Source organism: Athene cunicularia, assembly GCF_003259725.1.
Source record: "Athene cunicularia isolate RWA chromosome 27 unlocalized genomic scaffold, athCun1 chr27_part1, whole genome shotgun sequence".
In the NCBI taxonomy this organism is placed as follows: domain Eukaryota; kingdom Metazoa; phylum Chordata; class Aves; order Strigiformes; family Strigidae; genus Athene; species Athene cunicularia.
Genome location: NW_020799138.1, coordinates 1,446,981 through 1,459,084, shown reverse-complemented (window position 1 = coordinate 1,459,084; position 12,104 = coordinate 1,446,981). Strand labels below are relative to the sequence as shown.

The 12,104-nt window shown below is 50.5% G+C and overlaps 1 protein-coding gene across 1 annotated transcript in view; it reads right to left on the bottom strand.

The window, feature by feature from the left end:
• Window positions 1-408: 408 nt before the first annotated feature.
• The window catches only part of PLXDC1 (plexin domain containing 1), a 37,141-nt gene continuing 25,445 nt past the window's right edge, over window positions 409-12,104 (bottom strand). The window contains exons 2-8 of the mRNA XM_026864601.1: window positions 11,680-11,926; window positions 9,557-9,638; window positions 7,204-7,264; window positions 6,177-6,312; window positions 4,540-4,575; window positions 3,255-3,415; window positions 409-2,080 (exon numbers count right to left, since the gene is read on the bottom strand). Of these exons, the coding sequence (XP_026720402.1) occupies window positions 1,961-2,080; window positions 3,255-3,415; window positions 4,540-4,575; window positions 6,177-6,312; window positions 7,204-7,264; window positions 9,557-9,638; window positions 11,680-11,926 (843 nt within the window). The 3' untranslated portion in view covers window positions 409-1,960. The remainder of the gene's footprint in view (window positions 2,081-3,254; window positions 3,416-4,539; window positions 4,576-6,176; window positions 6,313-7,203; window positions 7,265-9,556; window positions 9,639-11,679; window positions 11,927-12,104) is intronic.

Sequence of the window (12,104 nt, the reverse complement as noted above, 5' to 3'; positions counted from 1 at the left end):
AAAATAAAACACCAACCTTCCAGTTGCAAGTTTTATTTGGGAATAAAGTTTATCTTCAAAATATGTCTAAAGAGAGACTGTCTGAGCCTTAACAACTTGGCACGGCTCAGTCTGACTTACCCTGTTCGAGCGTTTTGGTGCCTTTATGCCATAATAAGATGCAGCAAAAGTCTCCCTAGTGGCTATGTATGAGAAAGTATAATCTGGGGTCTAAATGCCACAAAGCATCCATATTTATCTTTAATGGCTATATAAATTCAGCAGATGAGAAGGAAAACATTAATTAGACAGACCCTGCCTTTGGCAGTAATCACCACCAGTGACAGCTGAACCAGCCAGTGGATAAAATATGCACCAAACATGATTATCAGAATAAATAACTGAGGATCAAGGGAAAATTAAAAAAAAAAAAAAAAAGAAAAAGAAGCCCCATACAACCAACATTTTTTTTTTTTTTTTTGGTGGGGGAAAGAAAACTTTACATTACACTGGACTTTGGTCTCTTTTTTAAGACAAGCTTTCCTCAGTTTGGGGCCCAATCCTGCAGCTGGTGTCTGTGGAAGTAGGGTAGAGTGTTTCTGCAGATTAGTCTTGAATTCTGATTGCACAGAAGGAGTAGAAAACCCTGAGAAAGCCCTTAGGTAGGGTCAGATTCTGGAATCTCAAAGCCCTTAGTCAGGGTTAGATTCTGGAATCATGATATACGTACAAATCCAGACCAGGGCCTATCACGGACGTCATCAAATAAACAAATAGAAAAAAATTCCACTGACTTGAGTAGCCTCTACAAACTACGATGTTAACACGGTGAATTTCAGATTTTCAACGGTGTCAAGGCGTGTATGCCTTCACACCTTATTTATGTGAAATGCCCATGAATGAGCTCGGATTTATTTCAGGATTTAGCCCGTGGGAGGACACTGCTTTCACCAGTCCCCTTCTTCTTCCACCAAAACCTACTCTGTTCCTGCTGGCTTAGTGGCCACATCTCGAGGATGTATTTTGAAGGAATCTTAAGATGTTTTTCACACTCTTGTCTCCTTTGGGCTAAGGGTCATTGTAATTTAGCAAACTAGTCAGATGCCAAAAAGTGCATCAGAGCCATTGGCTCACAAACATCCTGAAGGTGAATCCTCCGAAGGGTTTTGCCCTTAAAATAGATCAGGTTTCTCCCCTTCTCCAGAGCAGGGGGTGGAAGCTGTTTGCTTTGAAGGAAGAGGAGGGCAGGGAGTTGCAGCTGTGGTGGTGGAAGACCGACTGCAGGATGCAAAGACAAAGGCTCAAGGCTTCTCAGCCATGAGGACCAAATTAAATGTCGCCTGCCCCAAAAGAAGGCGAAGGGGAGAGGGGAGAAAGGGCCGGAGCTGGGAGAGAGGGGATGGGAGAGGGGAGGTGAGCCCTGGAGAGCCAACCTTGCCTCTCTGGGCCACCAACAGCCCCTACCCCCAGCCACCCAGCCTCTCCCTGGAGAGGGGAAGAGGCAACCAGCCGACTTTCCTGAGTGCGGGCAGAGCCAGGGTGCAGCAAAAATCATCTGTTTCGCTGTCCCCAGGGGCCTGCTGCTTGAAGCAACTGCGTATTTTGCCCTTACCGAGATTTGTCCCCTCTTTGCTGCCCCTGTTAAGAGTCCTGGTGGAGGAGGGAAGAGGTCAGCCACACACAGCGGGGAAAAAAAACCCAACCACAGAACAAAAAACCCCACGCCAAACCAAAACTTTGCGTTTTTTTTTCTACCGCCACATCCAGGGCTTCGGTGCTGGGCTGCAGGCTCGGCTGTCCCGTGGGGAATCCAGGCAAATCCAGCCTCACATCACCCTGACTCTTTCTTTCCAAATGCTCCATTGGGTCTTTTTCCTCTACTTGCCGTTTCTTTTCCAAGAGGGGAAAGACTTTGCAATAGAATAACAGAAGACTCCAACACTTGAGACATGGGAGGTTCGAGACGCAGGGAGAGAAGCGCTCAGCACTGTTCCGCTTCGACAAAGCCCTCCTTCTCCTGGCTGGTCGGCTCCACCTCCGAGTACGTTGCGTGGTTGGTGTGATTTCGGAATTTCATGGCAGGCCAGTGATGTGGCCTTCGCTGTGGACAGAAACAAAGACCCATCAGAAGCTGTGACAGAGCCTTTCACGCCAAGCCCGCGGGGAAATTGGAAACTCAGTCCTGAAACAAAAACAATGCTGTCCTTGTGGAAGTTTGACTTTTTTAAGCAGGAAGTGATTTTTTTTATTTTAATTTATCTTTTATTAATAAAGAGTTCATGACAATGCATCGATCTCACTGAGCTGACCCGCTCATAAGGTTAAAACGGGGAGTGGGGAGGAAATGGAAATTTGAAGTGAAATCTCACATCAGCCTCAGAACGAGGGTGCCCTGCACGGCCAAGGCCGGCCGTGGGCTTCCCGTGTGACCACACACACGTCAGCTCCGTGTCTCCCCTCCATCTGCAAAACAGGGACAACTGCATCGCCCCTTCTCAGCCGGGGGCAGAGAAATGCATCGAACATTGCCAAGTGCTCAGGTACTAAGCTGGTAGAGGCTGTGTTAGATCAATTCTCTGAAGCCTGTCTCTGCAAACAGGACAGATGGAGGAAAGACAAGTGCTCCAGGAAAAAAGTCAGCAAGTGATAAGGAAAGGCTGAGGGCTAAGTGTTGCTCACTCCCTCCGCAGCGGCTCCTATGCCAGGATTCAGCCCACTTCTGACTGCCTCGGGATCCTACACCAAGCGGTCTTCTGGCTTTTAACAGCAGATGGAGATTGTCGGACCCCCTATCTTTCCGAGAATTAAAATCTTCCATTTAGAGCATTCACACCACCACTTACACAGTAGCTGATGGCATGACATCTATCAGTAAAGTCTGACAATTTTAGTCAACAAAATCCAGCTGGGCAATTCAAAAGGCAGCGATCTCAATTATGTCATAGCTCCAACTGAGCCCTCCAACCAGGCTGCGCGTCGACTGCTCATGCAAGCAGGTGGAAAAGTCTAACGTTGCATGGGGGAAAAAAAAGGCAATGTGTGAAAGGGAGCAAAATAAAACAGTGTGGGAGGGAGAGAGCCTAAGTTTAAAACATCATCAACTGGAGGTTCGAAGATTAGCTGTGACTGTAGGACCATGAAAAGAAACTCCGATATGAACTCTGTCCAAGTTCCTCCCTCCCTTTCTCTTTGCTCCCTGCTCTCCTCTAGAAGGTTGGGATTTGTGTTGGTGGCACAGGAGGAAAAAAACAGCCGGGGGTAGGTTGTCCACTCACCTCAATGAAGAACAGGGCAGCGTTGGAGGTGGGGTGGCTGTTGATGTAAATCCCAGCGAGGATAATAGCTGCAATGAGCAACACAGCCAGAACGATCCCCACGATAGTACCTGTGTGAATCGGGGCACCTGCTTTCTTGGAAGGCAGGCTGCTTCCCACACCTGCGAAAAAGAATTCACCTGAGTCTTGAACCGTGCTGAGACCTCGCTGAAAGAAAGGACAAGCTCTGCACGTACGACTCAGCAACTCAGCCTGCTGCTGTCTGGCTCAACGAGAGGGGAAGATGCAGCAGAGAGTTGTCTGAGCTCCAGCATCCCTTTCAGATGATGGCGGTAGCTGGTTTAAAAGAAGATTAAACCACCACCATGCAGTAAACCCCCTCCTCAATCCATATTCTTTATATATTGGCTGCTCGCTCCGATAGAAAGCCATTAGCCATATGCTGAGCAGGGTCCTCAGTGTGTCTTACCCACAGCCCTCCAGCTTGCCCTCAGTGCTCGGCTATGAATATGCAATTGCACGGAGCCGCAGAGGGGGTGTGTGGCATATATTAACAGTGACATTACCGGCCATTTGGGGAGCAATTTCAGCAATTTGGCTGAAACTGGGAAGATTGTGCATTTCGAAGGCCGTATGCCTGCAAAGGAACAGTTCCTGCACCCAGTTTAGCCGGCGTAGCCTCCACGAGCTGCTCGCAGGTAAGAGGGATGGGCTCGTGGTTTGCGTACGACCACAGGTCTTGCAGGCAAAGCTGGCTTGGATCCTCCCCACACTCTGCAATTAGTAAGGGCAGTTTGGCTTCCTGCTCTTGGGGTGATCAACAGACTCGGCCTGAGAGGGGACTCAGGGGAACAGAGGTGAAAAAGGCAGAGCTGGGCTAAGGAGACTTTTTATATTTGGATTTTGCAGTGCTCTTTGGCGCAGCTGGGGAAATTCAAAAGAAAAAAGGACTTTGTGTCTACGGAAAAAAAAAAAACTGCAAAGAAAGGGAATTACATGCAAAGAGAAAATTCATCATCTTAGTTTGCGCAGCAGGACTAAGTGGGAAAAGTAGACAAACAGCATCAGGGTAAAACAGATTAGTCCCGACTCTCACTTTTCACTATCTGAAATGGTATTAATCAGGGTGAGGACAACAGGAGTCTTATCTTGATTACATCCCTCCAATCTCTGTCACCTGTCCACCCCGCTGACTGATCGCAACTCCCTAGTGCATTTGATTTCAGGGTAACGTGTTTTCACTTGGAACGAATCCGAGCAGGCAGAGAGAAGATTAAGGGCTTACCTTCGCTTCCGGCATACTGATTGAGCTTTGTATCATCTAAAAGAAGAAAACAAAGGCAAAAAAAAAAAAAAAAAAAAAAAAAAAAAGTTAGGAGACTTCTATGATATTCTGTATGCTTCCCACCCGCTTTCATCGCCCTGTAACGGGGCCACCGACAGGACACACCTCCTGCACAGCATTTATGTGGCCAGTGACAGTTTTAAACCTCCAAGTTTGGTGGAAGCACATGGCTTATAGTTAATTGTCTTCTTGCACAAAGGTGGCACCTGGAGCACAAACATCTGAGGAAACCTAAATACGTTCAGTGTGCAAAGCAGAACAATAACGGAATGCTGCACGGGCCCTGAGCCCCCGTGAGCGCTCAGACTGTGGCATTTGCAGCAATATGCTGCTGAAACCCCCCCGAATAATCAACGGGATGTTGTGCTGTAGACATCTGGCACAGGGGCCCCGAATCCAGTTCCATTCTTCATCTCATTCTGGAAGAACCAGGATATATTGTACGGGGCTTTGTGTCCTGGTGCTCTCCACACCACCACCCTGGCGAGTCCAGCTGAAATCCTCCCCCAGGAGTCCGTCCTCCTTGGCCGACGCGTTGGGTGCCTGCGGCTCTGACACAACCAGCGAGTCAGAGACGTTCCCAAACGTCTCCGTCAGCAGAGCCAGCGAGCTGGGCCGGCTGGGGAGGATGCAGAGGGGTGGCTCCACTCCTTTGCTCTGTTTGTTCCTTTGCTGCGCTTCTCCAGATAAAGTTCGCTGCCTGATGCAGCTGGCTGTTTGTTTCCTTCCAAGATTACAAATTAACTTCATGCTTGACTATGTCACAGAAAGCCTCTTGTTCTTTTTCCAAGAATTGGCGATGAGTTGGAAAATAATCTCAGTGGTGGCGTTACACTCCCCCCTCCTTTAATTGCTCCTTTCAAAGTCAACTCTGTCAGCCAGGCGCTCCGTTCCCCCCCCTCCCCAACTCCTTCCCATTGCTGAAGGACAATTACTAATGTTCCTTTCTATTTATTCTAATTAGCAGTTTGCGTTAGGGACTATTAAGCAGCAAAATTGAAGTGATACCTGCCGCTAGGATCGGAGGAGCCAGCCCTGTCTTAATAGGCTTATCAAGCTTTAGAACATGGGTGTCTCGAGGGAAACTCGGGTCCTTGTGTGGAGCTTTCCTATGCTGGAACGAACACCACTCCCGAGCAGGGGGCAATCACAAGCCTGTGCTGTATTATCGAGAGCGCTGGCAGCCCTGAGGGCCAAGCACATTAAAAGCCTGAGCCCCTCCATAAGAATATGAACCTGTTACGATGCTGGGGTGTCTGTCCACCTCGAACTGCTTGCTCATTGACCTTCAGAAATGTGTAAAGAGGCTGCGATGCGACCGTAAAACTCTTCCCACCAGTGGGTTTCATCTCTCCCCTTCCCACATCACTCCGAGTCTCACCTCCTAGGCTGGCCCTGCTTCTCCTTTCCACTGCCTCCTGCTCCCACCCCTGCCCTGCGCTTCAACGACGGGTTTCTTGTTGCATTTATTCGGATATGAGTTGCCTTTACGAGGCGTCGGAGGGAAAGATCTCTCCAGGGATAAGCGTCGAGGATGGGGTGTCTCTGCCACAGCTGCTCGCCCCCCCTGCCCCTACCTTCTGTGGTGAGGCTGTCAATGAAGAGCGAGGACGTGGAGGTGGTGACATCCTCATCCAGCGGTGAGAAAGAGCTGTCGGGAGGTGCTGAATAGCGGTCGCCTTCTGCTAAATCCTCGCAGGTCTTCTCATCTGACTGGAAGGAAAATGGAGAACAGCTACATTTCCCAGCTCTCCTCCAGCAGGAGTGCCGGGGAGCCAGTGGTGAGGCCTGCGCTTCCCAGGCTTAGGGCTGCCGAGCCCTTGGGGTTCCAACACCGGAGTGGAAGCAGGGGACATGGTCCAGAAGTGCCACAATTACGGGGCAGGGGGGTGACCTGGAGGTTGGAGAAGAGGAGGAAATGTTTGGGAACCACTGTAGGAGGACAAACGACAATGATCTGGCAAGGTCCTACAGTCTGACCTTCTTGCATCACTGGATGACCTTACAGAGGTCCTGTGACCTCCTTTTCCCTCACTCAGCCCTCTTGGTTAACAGGGAACAAAGCCGAGTTTTTAATGGGGATAAAAAATAAAACAAAACAAAACAAAAAACCACCCCAAAGCAGAAACAGATGTTTCGTTACGAGTTGATCTTTGTCTGAGACAAAGAAACTAGTTCATCCAATGTGGAGATAATTGTGCTAACAAGGACAAAAAAAAAAAAAAAATCAGTAAGAGTCATGCTTCAGAAGGTGAAGAAAAAAATATCCCAGTATACTCAGATTGCACCATTTGGTAATTTATGGAGGTCTCTGCACCTTTACTGAATATCCAGCACCGACCAGCACAGAAACAAGACACCAGCAAGGCAAGTGCTGGATTAGATGGACCATGTTTTAACCACTCTGGTACAGACATCCTCTGAGAGGTCCCGCTGTAACGGGAAGGGGACATCCAAAGGGACACCCGGCCTGTTCCAGAACAACACGGGTCAAGAGGAGCCGAGCGTGAATGTTTTGAGCTGGGATATGGCCACTGTTTTTTTCTGCAGATCAGCATCATTCCTAGCAGAGGACATATGAGATGTGATTCTTCTCAGCCTCACCTTCTGGCCACAGCCGTAGGACAGCCACTCCTCACGGTACCGGTCAAAGCCACTGGAACATCTGCGGGGAAAAGCAGGATTAACCTGTGGCATGAGAATTCCCCAAAGACACAGCAATAATAATGCTCACTCAAGGGGCGGAGGGGTGGGGGGGCATCACTAGCGGTTTCTGAGCTGCTCGAGAGTCCCAAACACTGCCCCAGTGGGCGCTGTGTACACTTGGACAAACAAATTATCTGAGGACTGGAAAGATTATATACAAGTTGGTCTCCAAAGACATGGGGTTTCCAGTACAGCTGTGCTGGAAGGACCCAAATGTTCCTCTTCACAGAGAAGGAAAAGGGTCAACAAGGCTTCTCCAAGAGAAACGGAGAAGCAGAGAAATAGGAAAAATATATAGACTGAGTTTGAATTTCCATTCCCCAGACTCTGTGCCAGGGACAAGGCCATGATCTTCACGAGGTGTTTTTTTTATTTTTCCAGCAACATCTGCACAGGAAAAACACATTAAAGAAATTATAAACTGCATCAGGAAAACACCAGCTAGAGAAATCTCTACAGAAACAGAGGGAATGAAATAGCACTCTGACCTTTGGGAAGTCTCTGGAGATACTAAAATATGAATCAGGGGTTCAGCTCATACTAATTTACCCAACTACCAACCAGTAAAAGAGGAGAAGCCACAAAGAACTTCAGGTCCTGCTGAGTCACTGAGATCTTTGCTGCAAGTACAGTTCCTGTAACGATTACGGGCTCAGCAAAAGCAAAAATACAAACTCCACCATCCAGAAGAGAGCCGAGAGGATTCTGGGGTTAAATCACTGAGCTGGACTCAGGATATACGTTCAAACCCTGGAAGCCACCCTACCAGCTTCCTTGGAAAAGATGATGTTAGCTTTGCAAAACCAACCTGGTTGAAAGCCAACAAGATAGCCATAGGCTTGCTCTAGCCTGCCGTTTCCGCCACGCTTGCCATTTGTACTTTCCATTTGTAACCTCAGCTCTCGGGGACTGAGCCGCCGCCGCGGGAAGCGTGGCTTCTAGCCAACGCATCAAGAAGTCACCCTACTCTGAGTGATAAAAGCAAACATCAGCCACAACGACTTGGATTTTGCATGATGGGGTTTGCAAACACCGTGGATTTGGAATAGGCAGAATGATGAAGTCCTCGAACCCTGGAGTTTCAGCCCAAAACGAGATCCAGACTAAGCCACTGTATCTCAGCCTTGGTTTTGCTACCAAAGCCACATCTGGTTTCACGCATCTCTCAGCTGCGAGAACATAATATTCTCTGATCTGAAGCCACCGCTGAGCAACTGTCATTGAAAAATGATGTTCCCCTGGCTCGGGTTGTTCTCCAGCCCACCGAAAGGCAGTGAATCAACGCTGATTTATAGGGTCGCTTTGCTGATGGCTCAGGAGCTTTCCTCATCCCGGCTGCTCTGCTCATACCTCGCTGAAATTGCTGCGCGAGAGGAAAGGGTGCAAGTCTTGAGCGTAACGAGGGAAAGGCTACGGAAAGGAGGAATGAAGGTGCCCTGCGAGTGATGCTGGGGCGAGCTCTTGCAGGAGGCAGCTGGGGAAGGGGCCAGCCCGTGTGCTTTCCTGGGAGAGCCGGGCATTTCCCGAGCACGGCGGTCCCCGTGCCGCCTGTGAGGATCTGTGTTATTGGGTCCTCTCCCCTGCCACTAGCTCTAAATAAATACTTCAGCAAAATCTCATTAGACTCTCTCACGCTCCGTATCACGCTGCTCGAGCTGAAGGAGAGCATGGAGCAGGACTGCTGCATGGCTGGGACTGCAGCGGGGCCAGCCCCGTCCCCCAGATCCTCCGTTTACCCCCACAAAAGCACCTTGTTGTGTCTTATCCCCCACAAAGAGGGTCTGTCCCCTTCAGCTGAGGGGCTGATGAGCATCCCCGGCCGTCCTTCAGACCTGAGCCTGTCCCAGCCTCCCTGCCCTGCACTTCTGTCTGCAATCACAGCCTAAGTCAGGACAAGTTTCCCCCATGTTTAAGCTCACTGACAAGAATGTAAGTCTTGCTTCTGGTCTCAACTTGTTCCAGCTGCTGCATGGAAACATCAAGACCAAAAACCCAAGCCTCGGGAAATGTCTCCTTTCAACGGCTTGTAACTGGAGATCAGATCACTGCTTAACCGTGGCTACGAGACCGAGAGCAGCACCCTAACTAAACCAAAACGCAACAACAACAACAAAAAAACAATTTAAAAAAAAAGAAAATAATAAAAAACCAGCACCACTGATACAGGCATCAGACCTGGAGTTGCACTTGCTCTCCCAGCTACAGAAACATTAGCAAGAGAAGAGGTGGGAAGGAAACTCATCCCAGCTACCTCTGCAGGACATGACACCAGCTGCAGTTGAAGGTCAGCTCCGAGGTCACACACATTTCACAGCTCTGATGCTGGAGACAAGCTGTAAAAGAGAGAGGAGAGACGTACCAGCGAGGCGCCAGCATCTGCATGGGCACACGGGAGCATCTGCTGAAAGCTGGTGGCCCGGGTAGAACCGGAGCATCAGCAGATGAGTCTCTAACCCGACCTCTCTCTGCAACGGACCTGCAGCACCAGGCAGCACCTTTCTAGCAGGGTTGGACTCACAGTCCATCTGTAAACGTCTGTCTTCCCATTCTGTCTGGCTGGGAATTAAAACACATCTGAGATTTATGCCATTTCTCTTTGTACGGAGGGTGTTTCTCAGAAGGAACGAAGCAATACAAACAGTTTAACCCTCTGTTGCTATGTCCATACTAAGTAGTTCTGCAAAAATATCTCCACGTTGGAGAGGACTAGCTGCTTGTAAAGCACCATCATTTGCTTGTCACCCTGTCTAGAAAAGATGGCCAAGAGGGCTTGTCTGAAAAAAAAAAAAAAAAGTCAAGGAAACGGGCAGTTTTAACAAGCCCCTGGGGAGTCCCTGCCAGCCGCGGTGACCGAGCCGAAAGCTGATGCTGTGCTGACGAAGACAGAGCACGAGGGGTTCCCGTCCTGCCCCGGTGCACAGGACCCCGAGAGGCAGCAGCGTCCTCATCCCAGCAGGGACACCCGGCACTCCTCCGTCCTGACCCACACACTCCATCGCTTCTCCATCCGCGGGCTCTCTGATCCCCAAACTCCCCGCTGCAGCTGCCCTGGACCTGGGCTGCCCACACTCTTCTGGTGGCCTCCAGTCCTGATCTCCTCCGCTCTCCCACCCTGAACTTCTCCCGAGCAGACGTGGAGGCAGCCAGCAAGCAGGGACCTCTGGAGAAGAGGCCAAGGCTAACGCAGTTCATCCACTTCTGACCTGAAAAAGGCTAAAAATTAAACCCCCAGAAGAAAAAGTGGAGGCTAGTCCTCTCTACCTCCGTGGCTCCTCTGAAGATACTGCTCTTAGCTATCTTAAATGCTGGGGAGATACAAAATAGAAAGTCTTAAGGAGAAAAAAATAGAATTATTGCAGAATGCTTATTTATGATCTGCTTTGCAGTAACCCTGCCTGCTGTTAAAATTGTCATAAAATACCCTGGGGAGACCGTTTAAATGCATAACCTTGGTATCTGCATGACAGATTTACTCTCCGCTCTGTATTTATGGACTGCATGACGACTTTCCCTCGTGCGCATGTGTCCTTGGATCCAAACACTAAAAATGTATCTATTTAACAGGATCCTTAAGAAATTTCATCTGAGTGTGGAGGCGTAGAAAATGTCTTATAGACAGACCTGAAGTGAACCAGTGTCCAGCAAAATTAGCTGCAGCTTATGGAGCAAAGAGAAGGAGTTTCAGCGATGGGAGAGGTGGGAAGAGCTGTCGGTGAAGGAAATAAGGAATTAAAGAACTGGGGCGAGAGGGGATCTACTGGTGAGCAACAAGAGCCATCGACTCAGCTGTCCGCGAGGGAGAGTGGTGGCAGGGCAGCGTGGAGCACAGCTTGGGACCGTGGCCCATCGCTCCCAGGGACGTCGTGGCCCATCGCTCCCAGGGATGTCGTGGCTGGCCCTGCCGCTCAGGTCACTCAGTTGAGCAGATCGGGTAAGGTGTAACTGCCCACAGATCCCTCCTTTATCAGCTCCCCCCGTGCCAGCTGAGCTTTGCTGCATCCCAGGCTCCCGTCCCCGCTGTGGCACAGCCAGCCTGGCACACGCCTGGGATTTGCTGTTGGCCGAGGTGGTCTCTGAGCTGGGAAATCCCACCAGGGCTGTGTGTTCAGCGACAGCCACGCACAGGCCTCCTCACAGTGGCTGGGGGACCCCAGAGCAGGGCTGATAGCACCCCCCCCACCCTCCACTGCTCCAGTGCACAGGATCCCAACCACCGGGTGATGGGTGGCAGCTGCACACCCAGCACCCGCTGAACCTGCCTCCTCCAGCCCTGGCTTCCCCCTTTGGCTGTAAACAGGAGGTTGTTGTAGTTGCTGGGTGAAACCACGGGAGGGAAACCCGCTCTGGGGCACCAGGCCAGCCTGTCCCACTTACTGGGCAGCGGGGTGAACTCCACGGCTGACATGTTGGTGATCTTGCTGGTGTCCAGCTCCACGCGGTGATATTCGTAGATGGTCCGGCGGCGGGACTCTGAAAGACGGAGCCTCGGCTTCAGACTGGGCACAGACCCACCCTGCACGCCCTTCCCCGCCCTGCGCAGGGGTTTTGCCCCTCGTCTCACTCCCAGCGTGTGCCCCCGGGGAAAGCTTGTGGGGCGACTGCTGACTGCTAGGGGTCGTTCCTGGGGGAGAGGACAGTGTCGGAGGCTTTCAGGCCACAGGAGAAGCAATGCAGGAGGTGCTTGGGGGAAGGAGAGGGATGTCAGGGCCCAGAGCTCCTATTTCTTGTTTTGCTAGGAGGAACTTGGAGCTCTCTGTCCCCCTCTCCCCAACCAGAGACTCCCGAGATGGATGTGGTCC